The sequence below is a fragment of the Cajanus cajan genome, chromosome 5, assembly GCF_000230855.2.
Source record: "Cajanus cajan strain Asha chromosome 5, NIPB_CcT2T_4, whole genome shotgun sequence".
NCBI classification, from domain to species: Eukaryota; Viridiplantae; Streptophyta; class Magnoliopsida; order Fabales; family Fabaceae; genus Cajanus; species Cajanus cajan.
The window spans coordinates 28,483,527-28,506,680 of NC_138521.1; the positions used below are offsets into that span (position 1 = coordinate 28,483,527).

At 34.4% G+C, this 23,154-nt stretch overlaps 1 protein-coding gene across 2 annotated transcripts; it reads right to left on the reverse strand.

Annotated features, from left to right (window-relative positions):
- Nucleotides 1–1,424: 1,424 nt before the first annotated feature.
- Nucleotides 1,425–21,613, reverse strand: LOC109790777 (S-adenosyl-L-methionine-dependent methyltransferases superfamily protein). Of its 2 annotated transcripts, none has more exons than XM_083075176.1 (7): nucleotides 21,463–21,613; nucleotides 21,199–21,379; nucleotides 20,454–20,533; nucleotides 18,851–18,911; nucleotides 18,601–18,716; nucleotides 15,358–15,490; nucleotides 1,425–1,705 (listed from the first exon to the last, which is right to left on the reverse strand). In XM_083075176.1, exons 1-7 carry the CDS (start codon nucleotides 21,551–21,553, stop codon nucleotides 1,579–1,581), a joined length of 789 nt encoding a protein of 262 aa, XP_082931302.1. In that variant the 5' UTR covers nucleotides 21,554–21,613; the 3' UTR covers nucleotides 1,425–1,578. The 2 variants fall into 2 exon arrangements, with proteins under 2 accessions (XP_082931302.1, XP_082931301.1); XM_083075175.1 differs by having other exon boundaries at nucleotides 1,425–1,861.
- Nucleotides 21,614–23,154: the final 1,541 nt, after the last annotated feature.

The following is a 23,154-nucleotide window of genomic DNA, read 5'->3' on the forward strand; positions in this document are numbered from 1 at the left end:
AAAGATTACCGAAATCAGTCCCATAAAAAAATTGAATCTTTCACTTCTTCGCTTTCTAGATGCAATTGAAATGTCACCAACGAAGGGAAAACGAAAACAAATAAAGAAGAAAGAATGCAGAAAAAAAAAATCTTCAATTTCAATGAACAAAAGTTTGATTTTCTCAAAAAAAAATATTAACAAATTGGAAAAGGAAAGACAGAAAATGAAAGAAGCAACGAAAATTCTAGGGTGGGTGGTATCGCTACGATACCATGTTAAATTCATGGTTCAAAAGAGAGAAAAATAAGAGAATGAATATGTTTACCATATAATTGCAAGAGGTTTTATATAAGCCAACTAATAATTACAATCAACATCTCTAATATATAGTGTATGACACAGTCATATGTTTTTAACTTGTCATATTTTAGGCTCATCTAACACCACGAATTTACAATCTTTAATTGATCTCCTCCAAATATCTTCTGACTTATCTATTGCACTTCATCAGGAGACATTTACTTTGGGTCTCAATTTCCTTAAGAAATAGTTGACTTGTAGACCATAGCATATCACATCTTCCACTCTCTGATTTATTTGTCCCTCTGTATGGCCTAACTGGCTTTTATATTAATTAAAATAGCAACTAGTATAAACCATTATAACCGACTCTGAACTGTCTCAAGCTTGTCTCTGGCCCCCACTCTTTTTTCTACAAGATCATCCTTTTTAAGAAAGCAGTAGGGACATTTGGCAAGGGTCCAAGGAGACATTCAGTCAAGTCCAATCGACAAAGCAATAAATGGAAATTAATACTAATAGTTGCTTCCGTAATAGCTAAGAATCCCGTGTCATGTACATACATAACCTCACTACGAAGACAAAGCACATCCTATTACTGTTGCAACAAGAGAAAAAGCGAGCATGAATCCACTTGGATTAAATTCTAGTTTAATTGAACCAATTGATAGTTTTTGACACAGTGCATCTTCATTCCATGGTGGAGTTGCTTTGTTTACTCACTGGACTGCTCATCTAAAAGCTTTACACTTGTAGATATGATGCTTCAACGAAGATAAGGAAGCTTTTTCTGTCAAAAGTCGCAATGCAGAAACCAATAGCAAATCCTAGATACCATTACAGATAATAAAACCATAACATATCCACACATGATTCATCTAACCTGCCATTTTTTAATCACAAATGGGACACAGTATTGCAAACATTTTAATCACTACTAACATACTATTATCTATCAGACACAGAACTTTTAATTACTTTTTCTACTTTTAGTTGTTATCACCAAGTGGATTGATTAGCTAAAAAAGAAAAAGGTTTTAATTATCCCGGGTACTTTTAATCTTCACTTTAGATGTGAATCACTGCATATTTATTTGAGCCGTCGTGGATGAGAATAGTGCTGTCTAATGAAGATGTGACCCTGACCCCAACAAAATAATATATTACGCAATGATAGCATGCAATCGGTTAGTGTCTGTATTAGGACAATTCCTGCCTTGGAATAGATTTGAACTTTGTCTTACAAGAGTCAATCAACAATAGAAAGCGGCCCCAGAAGAATATATGAAAGAAAGTTCAAAGGGTTATTCTGATTAAGAGTGGATAGCTGTGACCTTTCTCATAACTGGGCCAAGAGTTCCTATCTTCATTCAAGAATCCCTCGTGGCGTTTCCAGACTTCTCTATCATAGTTCTCCGTTACACTGAAATGCAAACCATTTTCCTTAACCACCTCCAAGAACAGGTTGAGTGAGTTGCCTCTTTTTGGACTTAAAAATATAGCCTCAGAAGATCCTGCTTTTGATAATAAATGTTTGACTATACAAGCAAGGTTTCTGTGGAAATCTTTAAAGAAAGTGCTGTCAAAATGACAAAATCAATGTCGTGAGTAAAAAGATAAGACTGGCATAAAGACCAAAACAAAAGGCAACTCAAGCTGCTTGCTTGTGAATCTGCTGATGCATCATTTCGTACAAGATATAACTGCCTTTAGCCCACTTGAGAATAAATATAGGTATCTGAACATATATATCTGACTTTAAAAAATGAAACCGATAAAAAGTTCACAAAAGAAAACAAAGAAAAGTAACACCATTTGCCACCGACATGAATGCAAAAAATTGTTTATTATATTATGAGTTATTGATAGGAGTAACTCTTAGAATAACTTAATCTCCCCCACCCCCATACATATAACTAATTTATTCTAGTATATAAAGGAGATACTCCTTTTAGTAATTACCTTTATTCTCTACATTTGATAAACTATTATACCCTTCTATTATTAAAAAAAGATTAAAAAAATTGTAACTACCATTCTCTTTTAATAATTACCCACTCTACTATCTTTTTTTTAAAATAAATATTAAGAGGCAAAAGTGTCTCTTAAATTTTTCAATAATAAAATAAAAATTAATTAAGAAATTAATCCTAACCATTCAAATAAGTTAACCACCTCTAACGGTAACATTGTAAGTTATGATAGTCTTATATTACATCTAGTTGTTTTATGTTGTTAAGTTGAGTTATTAGTATTGAGAGGCTTAGGGATCTGAGGATCCCTTAAGAGCTTATGTGGTGTAGAGAGGGAATTCCCTAGGTAGAGATCTAGTTCTACCTCGAAAGGAGGAGTATATAAGATTTCTATTTTGAATACAGTCTCATAAATTTCTTTCCTTAGCTTTCTAGAGAGAGGATTCTAGAGAGAAGGTCTTTGGTCACTGAACTCTTCTCTCAGTATTCTTCTTTCTCTCAATCTTCTTCTCTTCTTCCCAATCCTTTTCTAAGTTGCGTTGTTGTGATTCAGGTGGTTGTAACCTTGAATCCAGTAGTTGATTTAGTGCGGAGCCCCAATCGTTCTTCTCTTCTACCTCAGACTCGAGCTACCATGAGGTCATGGAAGCTAAATTTCTATTTTCCTTGATGTATGATGGAGTTGTTGGGGGATGTTGATACTGGTCATTGTTTGGATTTTGAATTACCATGGCTGAGTTGATTGAATTTGGTGGAGAAATGTGTGAAGGTTGGGGTTGAATTGCATGTGGAAGAATATGATGATTTGATTTATGTTGAGGTTGCATGTTGCTATTTGTGCAAAAAATGAGTTGTTTGTGTTGAGTAGAGACATTATTCATGGTTACATGTGTTGGATTTCTTCTGAATTTTAGGTTGTGGCTCAAAATCAGGTTTTGCAAATGCAACATTATGATATTGCGTCGAACACGCCTTCCAGGCATCGAGCGTTGTTCTAGCTTGACGCTCTTTGTCTCGATCATGCCAAACACAGAATTGGTGGTGTCGAGCATAAGGAGAGAGACTCGTCTCGAATTGGAATGGCATCAGATGTGGTTGAATGGCATTGGTGTAGGAACCTTGAGTGTTCTCTGACTTGGTGGCATCGAATCTAGAGTTGAGTGACACCTAGCATAGCCAAGCCAGCGCTCTCTGGATTTTGTCAAGGGTCGAGATGGTGATGCCAAGCGAGACTCAGGCAGCGACTATTTGCCTGAGGTGGGACCAAGCATGGTAGTTTACCATGCTAAGCATGAGATCTCAAGGGCCTCTGCTATAGCCACACCAAGCACGGGTTGTGTAGTGCCAGACATGGATGTGGCAGAGAACTCCTTGCCTAGATGGAGTCGAGCGTAAAGTGAGTAGCGTCGAGCTCTAATTGCTGAAGAAAAACACGAAGATGTAGTTGATGAAGTATTGATTTCTTGTGAATTTAAGTTGTTAAATGAAAATATGATGAATGAGTTGCAGAGATGTAGTATGTAATGATTGTGTTATGAGTCATTAGTTGAGAAGTAAATGAGTTGTAAGTTATGTGTTGACAGGGTTGTATGTTGACTGTGTAGTTGTGTTTAATATATAATGTGTTGTTGAGTTGTATGTTGATTTTGATGTTGTGTTGAATATATAAAGTTATGTTGTTGTTGAGATATGTTGACCACCTAGGACTAGAGGGAAAGTTTTCGAAAGTAGAATATTCCATTGTGTGAATATTGTGTAGTTGTGCTTTGAGAGCCCAATTTGTTGAAAATCCTTCTTGGGAAGTTAACCCTTGAAGTGGATAACTGTATTGTTTCTCCTCTAGGACTTTGTTGATACCGTGTATGGACAAGGTTGAGACACATGTGTATGATGCGACCATAGTATAGGGGCTAGGCCGAGTTATACTAATTACAAGTAACTAACCGAGTAAAGTACGAAGTCGAAAACTTAGTTCCTAACTGAGTATCGAAAAGGTGTAGTATTTGGAGGGTAATCGATGGGCTAATCCCACAGGTGACTTAGTTAAGCTAACTAATGTCGTGGTAAGCCCATACCCAATTGTTCTACCTTGATAGTAGTACTATACTTCCTTGTTTAAGTGACGACATCCGAGAAACCGAGTCGCTGTGTTATGGATTTATATCTAATTTGTTATTGATCAAGCAAACCCAAAAATAATGGAGGCCCATGGGCCAAAGGCCCAACTACTAGGGCTATGGCCAAGAGGATACATGAAGAATGGGCCCATGCTCAAGAGAAGCCCATAGTACTTTTCAGTTGGGCTTTGACTCAAGCCCAAGTAGATTAGGTTATAGTATAGGTTTGGGCCTTTGGGCGTGTATTGTATTTTTTTTTTGGCCTTGTATTTCGGCCACCTAGGTTAGGAATTTCATTTCATTTCCATGTGAATTTAGGGTTAATCTAGGTTAGCATGTCCATGTTCATTTGCATGTAATTAGTATTCCATTTAGTATGCATTTCGACCATGTGCACACATGCACATGGTGTGACCGAAATGATGCTTAAATGAATACCAAATTACATCCAAATGGGAGGCGCACATGGTGGTGACCAGATTTGGCACCAAAATTTGAATTTAAACATTTAAATTTTGGCACCTAAGGTTAGTTAAACCATGGTATGGTTTAACTTAACCTTGGGTCAAGCCAAACTTGTTCACTACAATACTTTCCCTATAAATTCACCTTGGCCGGATTGTGTCACCACTTTTGGATATTATATGAGAATTTTCTTCTTGTGCAAATTCTCCACCAAAAGTCACTCTAAGATCCTCTCTCCTTCTCTACTTGAGCTTCTCTCTTTGTAGAGTTAGGATCACCAATCTTCTAACCGGAATTGGAAGGTTAACCTTGGCTAAACTTGCTCCTCTTCATAGTCTTCATCTCCTTGCATCAACCACAAGGAACTGAGGAGGAGTTTTTGAGGCATCAATGGAGTTTTCTCATTTGAAGGCTCCATCAAGTGGTATCTAGAGCTAGTTCATCAAGAGATAAGTCTTTCATCTTTTGGTGATTGGTTGTGTTTTGATCCGTTTAAATTGTGTCATTCTTGTCTTGTTTGAGTTTCCTTTTCCTAGATCTAATTTCTTGTGATAAATTGAGAGATCTAATTTCGGTTGCTTCAATGATTCATAAAATGCTTTTTGATCTTGTTGCTATCCTATGAATCATGCTCTAAAAATGTGCCTTAGGAATTCAGCTTTGGTGCTTTTTATTTCTGAGTCTTGATTAAAATTTTCGGTCATATGTTTGTTTGAGTCTTTTAATTTTTAAATCTATATGTCTAGTGTCATGTGTAGTCCTTTGTATGTTCTAATTTCCTAGCTATGCTTGTTTTACTATTTTGTGTCAATTGATTTGAGTTTGTGGACTTGGCCGAATCCATTTGAGTTGGTTGTGCTTCCATATTTTTTATTTTCATTTGAGTTCATGAATTACTATTAGTTCATTAGTAGTTCTCTTAGATTTAAGTTTTCTATGAGTCAACTTGTCTCCTAAATTTTCTTGTGAGCAATCCGTGATTGAAAATATAAACTAGTTGCTGGAAATTGGCTGGACAATTTGAATTCAAAAAAAAATTTGAGAGGGAAAACCGTGACATGTGAAGTGAGAAAAACAAGTGAGAAAAGCATGTGCTAGTGCATTGCATTTGAATCTAATCTACTTCTCATTTGTTTTCAAATTTTAAACCGGTTTTGGTGCAATTTTTTGAAAGTGACCGAGAGCTTGTTGACTTCAAAACTCAAAAGAGAAAAGGCATCTCCTATATTTAAAAAAAAAATCAAATCAAAAATCAAAAGAAAATTCAAAAAGAACTTTGTTTAAAAAAAATATACATACCTAATTTCAAGTAAAAGCCAAAAGGAGATTGAATTGTATGCTTATGCTTTTCGGTTTACATGTGTAGCATGAAGTGTGTGATATGATTTTCAGCTTTACTCCTTGAGATCATTTTTTTGATTTGTCATTCTAAATCTAGAACCTATCTAGGAGCATTCTTTCTTGATCTAGCCTTATTGTCTTCATTGTTCATCTAACTCTCCAACTCTATTCTTTGTCTTTGAGTCACTAAAAATGTCTTGATTGTTTGTGCTTGAAATTGGACTCTAAGTGTGGCCTAGTGTTGATCTAACACATTTCTTTAGAAGCTAGTTCCACAAGGGTCATCAAAAGAGAACTAAGAAAGAGTTGAGGAAAGGTGACAAGTGGAGGAGGCTTTCGGTTGGCTACCAAACAAAATCATCAAACACTTCAAACACCTGGAAATTTTTGACTGCTGCACCTCCTTCAAAGCTGTGGAGTTCAACTTGGAAGAGACTTCAAATTGTGTTGTTTTAAAAATAAAAAATAAAAAAAAATAGGGCAGTAGAGATGGAATTAGAGATGGAATTTCCGTCACTAAATTGTTTTTCCTTGCAAAATTGGTCTCTAATTCCATCACTAGTTTCGATGGCTGTTTTGTTTTAATTGATAAGCCACTTTGATTAATTTTCTGTTTTAGCATTTGTTCTTTAATTGTAATTGGCCATTTGGAGTGTCTTGGAAGTGTCTTTGGTACACAACCATCTCTCCATAGAACCCTAATTTGCGCTAGTCTTGCTGGAAGTGGTCCTTGAAGGTCTTTGTTACCTATCAAGCTTTCACCTTAGGAAACTGTTTAGATAGCTTTAAATTTCTGCAATTTAATTTGTCCTTAATTACTTATTCGTCTAGATAAGTCACTACATTCAAAATCACAAAAATATTTTCATTAAAAAAGGTTTTAGGTAAGGATTAACTACAAGGGGGATTAGTAATTTTTACTTGAAGAGGCTTGGTTATTAAGTGACTCTTAGTAGCTCACCTCCCTCCAAAGTTCAATTTGTATACTTAGTCCTCCAAGTACTTAGTCTAAACCTTTAAAAAATTGCTTTCAAAAAGTCTTTCATTAAAGAAAAACTTTCATCTATAATGAAAGAATTTTCTACTCCTCAAAGTGATAGTGATTCAAGTACCTACAAAGATATTTCAAAGGTGGTACATGAATTAAGATCACTTTAAAGTTTGGAGAGAGCAAGAGGCCAAACAAAGACTTAAAGAAAAACTTGAAAGAGAGGCCCAACTTGCACTCTTGGAGGAGGAAATTCGGATATTAAAGGAAAAGGAAGAAAATCTTCACAATAAACACCGAAGTAGGCATGGTAGTTCTCAATTCCATAGTTCAGCCCTAGGAGAGTCTATGCATGATGATAACCTAGCTTTAGGAGATCATTATCAACCACCTCCTAGAAGAAACCATAGGACCCCAAAAGTTAGGGAACCCAAAGTGGATCTCCCTTATTTTCATGGTAAAGATGATGTGGAGGGGTACCTTGATTGGGAAATGAAGGTTGAACAAATCTTCACTTGCCATCAAGTGAGTGAAGAAAGAAAAGTGTCTCTTGCCACTCTAAGCTTTCAAGGCCACGCCATGTATTGGTGGACATCCCTTGTTAGGGATAGGCACCTTCTTAATGACCCTTCAATTCAATATTGGAATGAGTTAAGGAGTGCCTTGAGGAGGAGACACATACCCTCATATTACACTAGGGAGCTTATGAATAAGCTCTAAAGACTCCATCAAAGAAACATGAGTGTTGAGGAATATAGACAAACAATAGAGTTATACTTGATGAGGGCTAGAATTAGAGAAGAGGAAGATATTACCATTGCTAAGTTTTTGAGTGGTCTTAACTTGGAAATAAGAGATAAGGTTGAACTTTTACCATATCGAGATTTAAATGATTTGGTTCAACTTTGTATCAAGGTTGAACAACAAGTTTTGAGGAAAAGTTTCAAGAAAGAAAGCTTATACTCATCTTCTTATTCTAAGAGAGACTACAAGAGGGAGGGTAAAAATTTTGAAAAGAAAAGCACTTTTGATTCCTCCAAAAACCTAGACAAAGGTAAAGAAAAATAAAAAGAAAAGAAATACATCTCACACACTAGCACCAAGTCTAGTGAGATAAAGTGCTTTAAATGTCTTGGGAGAGGCCACATTGTTTCTCAATGCCCTAACAAGAAAGTCATGATATTAAGGGGCCAAAACATTTATAATAGCCAAGATGAAGCTACTACTTCATCATCTTCAAGTAAAGATGAAGAAGAAGCAAGTGAGGAAGATCATGTGAGGTCACTTACCCTTACAATGGGGAACTTCTTATGATGAGAAGGATCCTCAACAACCAACCTAATGATACACAATCCCAAAGAGAGAACATTTTCCACACAAGGTGTAATATTTCAAATAAAGCTTGTTCTCTAATTGTGAATAGTGGATCTTGGTGCAATTGTTGTAGCACTAAGATGGTTGAAAAGTTGGGATTCACTACCACACCCCATCCAAAACCTTATCAACTTCATTGGCTCAATGATGATGGGGATATGGTGGTTAACCAACAAGTGGAAGTAGAGTTTTCCATTGGGAACTATCAAGATAAGGTTAAATGTGATGTAGTTCCTATGGAAGCTTGCCATATTTTGTTGGGAAGGTCATGACAATTTGATAAACAAACACATCATGATGGCTTTCCTAACAAAATAACTTTCACTCATAAGGGTAAAAAGTTTGTACTTCATCCTCTTACACCTTCACAAGTAGTAGAGGATCAAGTACAAATGAAGACCAAACGTGATCAAGAAAAAGGAGAGGAAAAAAAAAGAAAAAACTTCTAAAAATTAGGTCTCAAGAGGATTCTAGAGAAACTAGTGTTCCCTCTCTAGAGATAGTTCAAGAAGAGAACCTTGAAACAAAAACTTTGCAAAAAACATCTCTCTTACTTGAACCATCTTCTTATATCCTCATGTGTAGAGGAACACTCACATGCACTGCCACAAAATCTTTGGAACTTTCTCTACCTCTTGAGATTCAAAATCTTTTGATTGAATTTGATGATGTATTTCCTAGTGAAAGCCCTATGAGACTTCCACCTTTTAGGGGAATAGAGCATCAAATAAATTTTGTGCCTGGAGCTAGTCTACCAAATAAACTAGCTTATAGGACGAATCCTCAAGAAACAAAAGAGATAGAGAAACAAGTACAAGATTTGTTGGATAAGGGTTGGATTCAAAAGAGTCTAAGCCCTTGTGTTGTGCCTATTTTATTGGTGCCCAAAAAGGATGGAAAATGGAGGATGTGTTGTGATTGTAGGGCCATCAATAACATCACCATTAAATATAGGCACCTAATTCCTAGGCTTGATGACATGCTTGATGAATTGCATGGGTCATCCATATTTTCCAAAATAGATCTTAAAAGTGGATATCACCAAATTCGGATTAAGGAAGGTGATAAGTGGAAGACTGCTTTTAAGACTAAGTTTGGATTATATGAATGGTTAGTAATGCCATTTGGGCTTACTAATGCACCTAGCACATTCATGAGGCTAATGAATCATGTCCTCAGGGATGGCATTGATAGGTTTGTAGTTGTTTATTTTGATGATATTTTAATCTATAACAAAAGTCTAAGTGATCATGTGGATCACCTAAGACAAGTGTTACTTGTTCTTAGAGACAATCACTTGTTTGCCAATGTAGACAAGTGTACCTTTTATGTTGATAATGTTATATTCTTGGGATTTGTGGTGAGCAAACAAGAGATTCATGTGGACCCCGAGAAAATCAAAACCATTCAAGAATGGCCTACTCCTACTAATGTAAGTGAAGTTAGGAGCTTCCATGGATTGGCAAGCTTTTATAGACGTTTGTTCCTAACTTCTCTACATTAGCTTCACTCTCAATGAGTTAGTGAAGACGGATGTGGTCTTTCTTCGGCAAGAAAAACATAACTTAGTCTTTCAAGAACTTAAGCAAAAGCTCACTCAAGCACCTGTTCTAGCTCTACCTAATTTTAGCAAAACTTTTGAGCTAGAATGTGATGCTTCAGGTCTTGGCATTGGAGCTGTGTTGTTACAAGGTGGTCACCCCATAGCCTATTTCAGTGAAAAACTTCATGGGGCTGCCTTAAACTATCCAACCTATGACAAGGAGTTGTATGCTTTAGTTCGAGCCCTTCAAACTTGGAAACATTACCTTGTGACCAAGGAATTTGTCATTCATAGTGATCATGAATCACTTAAATACTTGAAGGGTCAAGGTAAGTTGAATAAAAGGCATGCAAAATGGGTTTAATATCTAGAACAATTTCCTTATGTCATCAAGTACAAAAAGGGCTCTACAAATATAGTAGCTGATGCTTTATCAAGAAGACATGTGTTGTTAAACATCCTAGGATCTCAAATACTAGGGTTTGATGACATAAAGGAATTGTATGAAAAAGATCCCGATTTTGCTAACTTTTATCTTTTATGTATTCAAAAACCTTATCAAGGTTACTATATTTCCGAGGGGTTTCTTTTTAAAGAAAACAAACTTTGCATTCCTCAAGGATCTATTAGGAAACTCTTGGTAAAGGAGAGCCATGAGGGTGGGCTCATGGGACATTTTAGAATTGAGAAAACTCTTTTACTTTTGAAAGAGAAATTCTTTTGGCCTCATATGAAAAGAGATGTTCAAAGGTTTTGTACTAGATGCATAACTTGTCTTCAAGCTAAGTCTACAACAAAACCTCATGGACTATACACCCCCTTGCCCATATCCAATGCTCCTTGGGTAGACATTTCCATGGATTTTATCCTTGGTTTGCCTAGAACCCAAAGAGGAAAGGATTTCATCTTTGTGGTAGTGGATCGTTTTAGTAAGATGGCACACTTTATTCCATGCCACAAAGTGAATGATGCAAGCAATATTGCTAAGTTATTCTTTCAAGAAGTAGTGAGACTTCATGGGATACCTAAAACTATAGTTTCGGATAGAGATGTTGAGTTCCTTAGCCACTATTGGAAAACTTTGTGGGCAAAGTTAGGAACTAAACTTCTATTTTCTACCACATGTCACCCACAAACTGATGGGCAAACTGAGGTAGTCAATAGGTCTCTTGGAGCTATGTTGAGGGCAATCCTTAAGGAAAATAAAAAGTCATGAGATGACTATCTCCCTCATGTGGAGTTTGCCTACAACAGGGTGGTTCATAAAACCACCAAGATGTCTCCTTTTGAGATTGTTTATGGTTTCAATCCTCTTACCCCTTTAGATTTACTACCCCTACCTGATGTTGCTTCTTTTATTCATAAAGAAGGAACATCTAGGGCTGAATTTGTTAAGAACTTACATGAGAGGGTTAGAAATCATATACAATCCCAAACTGAAAAATATACTAAATATAATAATAAGGGAAGAAAGGAAGTTGTCTTCAATGAAGGTGACTGGGTTTGGCTCCACCTTAGGAAGGATAGATTTCCTTCCAAAAAAAAGTCTAAACTTAGTCCTAGAAGGGATTTCAAGTCCTTAAGCGTATCAACAATAATGCCTATGTCCTAGATCTCCCCTCTGAGTATGGGGTTAGTCCTAGTTTCAACATATCTGATTTATCTCTTTTTACAGGACTTGCTGACCAAGAGGAAGATTCTTTGGATTTGAGGTCAAATCCTCTTCAAGAGGGAGGGGATGATGGAGGCCCATGGGCCAAAGGCCCAACTACTAGGACTATGGCCAAGAGGATACATGAAGAATGGGCCCATGCTCAAGAGAAGCCCATAGTACTCTTCAGTTAGGCTTTGACTCAAGCCCAAGTAGATTAGGTTGTAGTATAGGTTTGGGCTTTGGGCTTGTATTGTATTTTTTTTTTGGCCTTGTATTTCGGCCACCTAGGTTAGGAATTTCATTTCATTGCCATGTGAATTTAGGATTAATCTAGGTTAGCATGTGCATGTTCATTTGCATGTAATTAGTATTCCATTTAGTATGCATTTCGGCCATGTGCACACATGCACATGGTGTGACCGAAATGATGCTTAAAACTTGTTCACTACACTACTTTCCCTATAAATTCACCTTGGCCGGATTGTGTCACCACTTTTGGATATTATATGAGAATTTTCTTCTTGTGCAAATTCTCCACCGAAAGTCACTCTAAGATCCTCTCTTCTTCTCTACTTGAGCTTCTCTCTTTGTAGAGTTAGGATCACCAATCTTCTAACCGGAATTGGAAGGTTAACCTTGGCTACACTTGCTCCTCTTCATAGTCTTCATCTCCTTGCATCAACCACAAGGAACCGAGGAGGAGTTTTTGAGGCATCAATGGAGTTTTCTCATTTGAAGGCTCCATCAAAAAAGATCACCATGTGTTGTTGGTTTGGTAGGATCAAACCACTTAAACTGCTCATCCTGTATTGTTAGAGATCTCTTAGTTGAAATGCGTAATGACACATATAATTGTTGTGCTAAGCATATGATGTGTTGAGTCAGTTTTGCTGTTCATATGTTGTATTGATCCGTGATGAAATGTGTTTCTATGTTCAACTATAGTTGTTGTGTTGATTTGTGTTGCATGATGTGATGCCCTGTCATTGTGTTGTTAAAGATAAGATGATGATGTGATGTTTCGGTGCTGTATATTTGTTGTTTCTTTTTATTCTAGTTTATCCTTACATGTTTTCATGTGGTGTGAATTGTAATGATCATACATGGTATGAGAATAGGATAGGGATAAGACTGGAGTGTTGCTGTGGAGGCCACCTAGTGGCACAGGAGCTGGAGGATATTTTGTTGACTACCCGATGGTAGTAGATTTGTATAGACAATTGTAGTTGCTTGACCGACAACTTAGGATGTATAGTTTACATTTACTAGATTACTATATTTATATTACACATATTTATATAGATGTATACCTTTATATGCATGCAGTATGGTACATGTTTCTAGTAATTGTAATTCTACCGTCTTAAGTTAGATGTTTTCCATTGTTAGTAGTTGTGTCGTACAATGTAAGGATTAAGACGGATCGTTACACTAACCACTCAAATTCTTAACTACCTTTATTACTTAATCTCATTTTTTATTTTATTTTTAAATTTTTAAATAAAATATAAATGCACGAAGTGTCTTGATCTCATTAGTATATATAAATCAAAAACATATCCAATGAAAACATGTTTTTATTATGAGTAATAAGATGGTTAAATAATAACCTTTAGATTATAAATAAAAACAATTAACGGTTGAGATTAAAACTCAATTATAAATACCTCTCCCATAATATCCTTACTATAGTTGCCTTGACAACTATCACCATCATCACCACCACCCCTACCATTATTACCACATGGTGGTGAAAACGATGATAGTGGCAACAACCGTAACAGTGTCGATGGTGGTGGTGGAGTTGGTGGCTTCGTCACTATCACCATTATTGTCATCACTATTACTTGCATTGCCACCACCATCCCTATAAACATTGTTGTTGTCAACACCCCAACATTGGGATCGTTGCCACGTGACAACGATGATGGTGATGGTGGTGGTGATGGAACCATAAACAATAGTAGTGATGGTAACAGCGTTGGTGGGTGGTGACTATGATGGTAGGCAATAGTAATAATCTCATAGAAGCATGGTAGTCAATCCCGGATAGCGGCCGACCCCAAAACTGGGATAGCGGGATGACGCGGAGCGGGATAACCGCTATTTAAATATTAATTTATATATATTAAATAATTAATAATATATATAAAAGCTAAAAAAAACAAAAAAATAACTCCAAATTCATGCATTAAACATTTTTAATAATTAAAAGTTCATAGTCCTCAAACAATACATAATATAAAATGTCTCCAAAACAAAGTGTTAAAGCTCTAAGTAAGTAAAAAATTAAACATTATAATCAGAAATTAAAAATAAAATTTGCTAAATTAAATTTAATCAGAAATTAAAAACAAAATTTGTTGAATTAAATTTAATCAGAAATTAAAAATAAAATTAGCTGAATTAAATTTAATCAGAAATTAAAAATAAAATTTGTTGAATTAAATTTAATCAGAAATTAAAAATAAAATTAACTGAATTAAATTTAATCAGAAATTAAAAATAAATTTTTCTGAATTAAATTTAATTAGAAATTAAAAATTAAATTTGCTGAATTAAATTTAATCAGAATTTAAAAATAAAATTTGTTGAATTAAATTTAATCAGAATTTAAAAATAAAATTTGTTCAATTAAATTTAATCAAAAATTAAAAAAAAAATCAGTTGAAATAATTTAATAAATAATTAAAAAAAAATATGTTGCATGTTGCATAAAAGACAGAACCAAGGAGAATAGGGGAATAGAAGAAGACAAACGCGAGTCGGAGGAAGAAGAATAGAAGACAAACGCGCGTTGGAGCTTGCGGCCACGTCGGAGCTGCGTCGGACCTGGAGGCTCGTCGGAGTCGGAGGTGCGTCGGAGCTGGAGGCGCGTCGCCGATGGAGGTGCGTCGGAGCCGGAGTTCGTCGGAGCTGCACGCGATCGCCAGAGAAGAAGAAACTGAGAGGGAGAGACGAGCCGAGGTGTTTGTTTTGGATGAGTCTGAAATCGCGAGAGGGAAGGGATGATTAGGGCAAAAAAAGCCCATTGAAAAGACTGACTTACCCTTAATGAAGGGTAAGTCTGAAATCGCGCCCGCGAATCCGCGATTTGGGCCGCTCCGCTACGCCTCCGACGCGGCCGCTCCAGCCGCTACAGAAATCCGCCACGCGACAGCAGCCACATTGCGGGGTGAGGCCGCTCCGCTCCGGAGCGCCGCGATAGCGGCCGCTCCGGCCGCTATTGACTACTATGCATAGAAGATGTGTTTATAATTGAATTTTAATCTTAGTCATTAATTATTTTTATTTATAATCTAAAAGATATTATTTAGTTTTCATAATAAGACATGCTCTTACTAGATAGGTTCCCAACCCAATGCTTCAACCAGAATAATAAGAAATTATGTCTCATGACTACTACCTCATGCTATTGACATCCTTATTTCGGTTCTGATCTTTATCCAAATTATTATATAGGGAAAGAAAAATGCTATTGACATGAAATGACATTTCCCATTAAACAGTTACACAGTCTTACAGCTACATCACTAGAAAGCAAATAATATTTTCATCCATGGGTGGAAAAGGCATACGAACCAGGTATGAAACAGTTAAAAGTTCAAACAACAGCTTACCAATCACTTGCAATAACGATATCAAATGCGTCTGCAACATTAGAAGTATCTTCCTGATTCCAGTGAAGTGCCATAGACTTCACAACTGTATCCCCAAATGCTCCAGAGTTGGCTTCAATGTTGCGCTGAGTATCTGATGGTCATGGAAGAGCAATCCAAAACTAGAAAAATATTTAATAACAGTACATTCTCTAAAGGAATATTGCTGCAAGCATCTTTTCCTTCTTTTAGGAAGAGCTTTAGTTATTGTTTTGATTACAATGGAAAAAAGAAACTTCAGTAAGAACGTTAAACAAGTACAGGAGTGACCAACCCAAAATCAGAGTAAAGGACGCTGAAACACAAGCAGGGAGTAATACCAACAGACTACGTCAGTTCTCTGAAAAATATAACATCTGTAAGTTGATACTGATAGTCGCCGATACTTAAATGTGTCGCTACTTCAACCTATAAACGGCTTTATTAATGCATCTATATATTAATTTTTAGATGCAATGTACCAAAATAACATATTTGAATAACCAGTTTAATCAGTTGTTAACAACCTCTCCCTCTCCACACCTTTAATTTGGGGCAATGATCATTTTGATCAATTAAAGTATAGCACTACACCTAACTTTCCCACAAGTATAATCCTAGATGGTCATGAAGCTTTCCTCCGCAAGCATAATCCTAGACTGTAATCAAGCTTGTTCATGCATGCATCCCTCAATAGAACAAGACATTGAAAAATCCTTGAATGCAACAATACAATCCCACAACCACAAGTACTTTTCAATTTTATCTTGACGCATGATGAAGCCAGTATAACACTGCATACAAAATACTACCACAAAACAGATCTTGCAAACATTCAATTCAAAGTCACTGAAATTGGAAAACAGTTTCGTAAGATGTATCCTGTGGTAATTTCATGCATGCTTGAATTTCCTAGACACAGTAATTATAAACAGCAGAGCTAAATGTAAAACAGTGCATCAGTTCTGAATTTAATAAATATCAGAACTAAACAAAAGATTGTGAATCAGTTTTGGATTTAAGGTTCTTATCAGTGTTATATGGTTTGTGGTATGATTAGGTACGTGGCAAGGAACTTTTCTGCATACACAGTACAAGATGATATGATTAGTCAGTTCATTCGTTTGGATTAAGATTCGTTTAGGGTTTTGATTGCTAATTTGCTATGCATAAACTTCAATGTATAGTATTATGTAGTAAAACTATTATGAAGCACAAGTCATAAAATAACAAAAGCAATTGAAAAGGCACAAAATAGCTAATGTTCATATCCTTTTTTTTTTCGGTTGTTTTTCTGTCTATAGTGATGCTGTGGAATTTGCACCTTCTATCCCTTATGTTCTATTGTGTTCCCAACCCTTCTCCCCCTCTTGCAGCCTTTCATCCATGTACAGCTGCTGCCCTTGGGTAGGTTCCTTGACTTCCTTCTTCATTGGCTCATCTTTCTTCCTCTTCTCTATATTTTCTTTCTCTTCTATTCTTCCATCTCTTGAGTAACCCTGGAACATTTATCAAAATTTTGGTTCTATACAACCATATGAAGCCCTAGATTCAAATGAACCATTTAATATTGAACATTTTATTAGTAAGTTATCCTTATTACTGAAAATCCAGAATGTTATTTCTTGTGCAGCAAGGCAAAATATCTGTTTGTGCCCTTCCTTGCAAAAGCGCCTCCTCCCTAATCACAAGGAAAAGACAAGCCGATCACAACTCCCAGTAATAATAGAAGCTTTTGCCTTTTCAAAAAAATAAAATAAGCTAGCAATTTGCTGCACAGGAATGAGAAAACTCTTGCTAAGTTTTCTATCATTTCCCAACATGTTTGTCCAGGTTGTGACATACTAGCTTTGCTTTTGCAATATCTAATTTAAGTGATCTATTTCCTTTACATAAGAAAGAAAATTCAACCGACAATTGAGATTTACAATAAGTGTCCATACCCTTGGACAGTTACTTCCATTGTCAAGCGAAGGACATATAAATCTATAGTGCAGCACAACAGAATATCACAAAATTGCCAATTTGCCACCACCAAAGTTGTCTGATTGGTCAACCTCCACTCTGTGGTAGAACATTCAAAGCCTCTTACCAAGTTCATTACTCACTAACCATCCTATCTGCCATGGTAATGGCAGACATCACTCTGCAGTGAATAAACACACTTGCAAATGAGGTTAAACAAAGTTTAGGGAAGAAACATTTCAACCAAGGTTTTCAAACTCGAGAGTTTCCATAAACTCATGAAGGCTTCATAAATTCAAATCATAAAAAATAATAATACTAAAATAACTATAAATAACATAATAACTCAACATTCCAACTCCATAATTAAACAAAGTGGCAAACTACAATAATAAAGCAGCAATATAATTAGTGTATACAATATAATTAGTAACAAGTGTATGCAATATAACAATACAACTAGTATTCAGCACTCTCAAATCGGTGTGTATATATCCCAATACAGTACACTCAAAGAGAGATAAAACAAGAAAAGATGTAGCTGCGTTTAGAGAGAAACAAAAAAAACACCAGGAAATACAGTTGAAAAGAGAACAAAGATGAAAAGACGGAGAGTAGGGTAAAGTCATTAACTAACAGACATTCAATGCGAGCAAAATGGTACTCTGGTCTGGTCTAGTTGAGCAAAAATGATGCTCTAGTCAAGCAACAGAGAAATTAGAAAAGAGACAAGAGAAGGAAGAAATTGGGACCCAAAATGGAGAGTTGCTGCGAGAGAACAAAAGAGAATCCTAGCTCTCTATTATGAAGAGAAAAAAATGGTGACCCAAAATAGCCCTACACAGCATCGTTTGGAGCTAATTTTTTATGCCCAACTAAACTCGTGATTATACTCGAGTTTACCTAAGCTTACTTAAAAATGACTTTGCAAGCAAGTTAAATTGTTTCAAGATGCAGGCACCTAAACTCATTTTTTTTACAAGTTGGCTTGTCATATTGATAACCATGATATCAACTAACGATTGCATCAGATGTATTATCAAATTAGATTTTACATATATAAGAAATCCAACCTCTAAGAAAAGTTTAAAAAGGAAAGAAGAAATTTAATTAAATTTATACCCAGAACAGAAGGCACTATAGTACCCTTCATATCCATTTTGGCAAAGATATTTAACTCTTTAAAATACAATTAATTCTCTCTTTTAAAAGCATAAGTTAAGAACTATTACCATACATATAACTATACCAAAAGGATACAATCAACTACTTGTGGATTTCCATCTGAGATTACAACCTCTGATGCCTCCGTAGCAGCTGCAATAACAAATCCAGCCAAGCCATAACCAGAACCAAGCTCGATAACTTTTTTAGACCTAAAAGAATTTAAATTCATACAAAAAAAAAAAATTATACCAGCCAAAGATAACAGAAAAATAAAAGTGAAAAGATGCCAGCAATACACCAGAATAAAACCTTCAAGAAAGAAAGGAACTACAGTTTTTCAAACCTGAATATATCTGCATGTGACAAGCAATAGTGAGCAAGGACATCTTCCGATGGCCAATTACCTGCAGAAGACATCATGAATTTATAAGGATAAACTGCGAAAAGAAAATGTCCAGAATTAATATTTAAAAGATAATGAAAATCATAAATCATTGAAATGGTCAACTATAGTCTTTCATCCAAAATGTAGGATCAGCTAACAAAGTCAATGCACAAGGCTCCTGCCTAGTAACTAGTAAGGTTTAGGGAGGGTAAATTTATGCAGTCTTACCCTACCCCCACACCCCCACAAGTATAGAGGTTGTTTCAAGGATTTGAACTTGTGACACCACCAGGTCTCAACACAAGGTTGCAACCAGGGTTGGAAATAAGTCAGGCTATTCAACACGGAGAATTGAATCATGATCTAGCCTACATAAGGCTCAAGCCAGGCCAGACTTTATAGAAAAAATATGTCAAACCAAGGCTTTTATTAAAGACTATTCAGTTAAAAAGATCAAGCTCTAAACCATTTAAAAAGCCTATTAATGCTACCAGGCCAGCCTATTTAATAAAAATAAATACATGTTTATTATTATTACATCAAAAATTTTATAATTTATTAGTATTGAAAGATAAATTTATGTCCTATGCAGAGATCGTATCACAAAATGTTTTTAAATAAATTATCATCATAAATGTTATATTAGACCTTAAACATAAGCTTATATTATATAAACAGGTTAGACTAAATTTTTATAAAACTTTTTACTTCGATCTTGGTGTTAAATTATTACAAAATAGACTTCACCCCTAGTTATAACCTTATCATTGCACTAAGGCAGTACTTAAAAATGCACAATTTCTACATCAAAAAGTTTAGGAAATTATAATGTATCTTCTAGTGGCTGAAATGAAAAATTACCTCAACAGCAGATAAAACCTTATTCATTTTGGCATAAAATATGGCTTAAAATAATGTATTTGTAAAAAACACCTTATCTACATCACTACATCCAAACTTTTGTTTGACTAGTAACAAAGGGAAAGAGAAACATAGGGTAAAGCCAAAAAGATCCTGTGATAACCAAATACAAGCCAATAACCTAACCTTATATATCAAATCAACTACTAAGACAAAGGGACCTCCTTAAAAATACAGGGGTTATGCCCCAATGAAACGCACCAAATTGTAGCTTATATTACACATCGAATGAAATTGGTTCGTGTCCTAATAGAAATACTTCCCTTCAACAAAACTTATAGCTCACATGCCACTTTATTCTGAAATGTCTCGTAAAACCTTACACTTTCAATCAAGGTTTTAAAAATCAGTTTGTGACAACAATTTTGGATGCAACATCAAAGTTTTTGGGACCTCCTCAACAACAATTGTGACTGCATTTTGTCCATAATTTTCTGCAATATCAAGGATTGTGACAAAACCAACCACAGACACAACTTAAAACCTTGCTTTCAATAGGCTGATAATAGAAGAGTGCAAATCATTCACAAAATCTTAGTAACATTGACGAGAATATGTTACTGAAATATAGTTGGTCCCTGCAACCTTAGAATAAAAAAAAATTGTACTTGGAGTTGTGAGAATGATAAAAGAAACTTACAAACAAGCCCAGTGTTGTCAATGTTATATCTGTTACATATCTCAAAATCACTGAGGTCAGCACAGTTGTCCACTCTTTGTCTGCATAAACAAATTACACCAATAAGTAACGGTTCAATAAAATAAGCTTTTGATCCAGAAACATTCATGAAACGAGATTGCCATTTACTTGTCTAGAAACAAAATGTAAGGTAAGGTGGTTGAAAAACCAGAATCAATTTAATTTAGAGTATTCTGATTTAATATTTTTTTATCACTAAGAAAGATTACAATGACAATAATTAAGTTCGTACTTAAGACATTGTGTTTACTACTCTGACCTAATCACTAGGCCATAACTAGCAGTTTATTCTGGTTTAATATAAAGAGTTAGTTCGGATATAAGTTAGAAATGCTTCTGAAAGCTTTTTTTTTTTTTTACTCAAAAATACTCTGAATTTCCGGTAAAGAACTTTCAAAACTCAAAAACATTTCTGAGTTATGTTCAATCAGACTCAAATTTACTTTCTGAAAAATATTTTTCCTAATTTCTGAAACTGCGGAAGCTCTACTAAACACAGTAACATAAGCATACAATTAAAATTTAAAACACAACCAATATCAGTTTCTTTTGCTAAAAATTTGTGTTTAAAAAAAAAAAACACAAAATTTCCACCTCATGCAGCAATCAATCACTGAGAACTAACAGTGAACCTGATTGAAACATGAACAACAGAGTAAACAGAAAGGGAAAATAGAAAACTAACGTCAAAAATAGTTGAGGAGCGCCAGGGATGGGTAAAGTGTAACAAACGCGAGCGTCTCTGGCGGAAGAACCATCATGTTTGTTAGAGCCAAGCTCGTCGTCGATTACATGAGATGGTATCAAGTTGAATCCATGAGTGGTTCTTCTTGAAATGCGATTAATAATCATTTGAGATTGCTCGTCTGCGAAAAATAAAAAGATGTATGAGTAGAAGCGTTTTGGCAACGAAATCGTGGAAATTGGATGTGTGTGAAAATGAGATTGCCTGGGTCTGGTGGAGAGGAGCGTGAGAGAAGCGCGCGACGAAGGATTTTCCATCTCAGAGAGGATGCTTTCTCGTTCCTTCTGTTTTCCATGGCAGCTTTTGCTTCTCTCAGTGAGAAGTGGTAAGTGGCGATTTTTCGGTTTTATTTACCCTGTCATGTAATGTCAAAATTGAATTAAGAAATGCGATTTTATTTTTGATTTTTTATAATAGATTTGTTTAATAAAAATATTTAAACATTTTCTGTATTTATGAGATTAATTGATGTTGAACTTAATTTTCGGTTTTTAAGATTTTAAGTTCGAATTTTTATTTTTAAAATTAATTAATTTTTAATATTATTTTTATTATTTAAAATTTTAAATATAAAATAATTTTAAAAAAAATATGTTTATTATCAAACTATCACTTTTATATATTTTTATATACTTTAGTGGGATTAAGATATGTCTCTATATTTTATTTAATAAAATATTTAAAAAATTATTAATATTTATTAGATTAATTATGTTGTACTTAATTATTAAATCTTAAAATCTCATATTTAAATTGTATTTATAATGTTAATTAGTTTTTAATATTATTTTTTATTATTTAAAAATTTAAGTATAATATCATTTAAAATGTATATATTAAATTGGACTATTATCTTTATATATACTATTATATATACTAGTGGAAAAGAATAAACTCCATATTTCTATGATAATATGCAATTATCAACAATTTAAAAATAAAATGTATTTAAAAAAAATTGTTGTCTTTTGTCGTACATTTATATAATATTTATAAAGAAATAAATTTGTCATAAATAATATATACACTAAAATAAAATTTTGATTTTATATATAAATGTAGATTATAGATATTAAAAAGTAATCATTCCGTAGTGCTTGCTTGGAAATCATAATTGATCAGCAACTAATATAATTTTAAGTAAATCTTTATGAGTTTAATGTATTGTTGATATAAAAAAAAATGTACTGTTTGTGAAAAAGTTTTGGATGATCAATTATTATTATCAGAATTGTTGGATTAGATGGTGGCTAGTTAAACAACCTAAATGGATATTTGTTAACTATATATGCTATATTAATAATGTAGTATGACAATTACTTTTATAATGAATTATCATCAAAACCTCGTTGATGGAGTTATTAATACTTCTTTCAACGACCTCACTGATTTGGGTGCAACACTTGCCTAAATCATATTTGTATTTCTTTTATGAAAAAAAAATAGCAATCAATATTATGTCGTTCATCAAGACAAAAAAAAAACATAATTTTTAAAATAATTATTATAAAAATTAATAAATTTATAACCCACATATATAATTTATAATAAAAAGAATATGATATAAAACTATTTTACATTGTTAATAAATAATTTAAAAAAATTAATTAATATATTTAACTTCAATAAAAGTAATTTTAAATTTATATTTTATTTTCAATTAAAGTAATTTTTAAGTAGATTATGGATTGTAAGAAAATTATAACAACTTTTAAAATAAAATATTTAAAAATAAATTACATCACTTTAAAAATTTACTCTATATAGGTGGTGGTTGAATATAATTTTCAATAGAACCCCAGTGATAATCTATTTAGCCAGAACTATACCTATTAGAGTATAAATCTTAATGATATTGTTGAGGAGGATCATAATATTGTTGTAGAGATTTATATT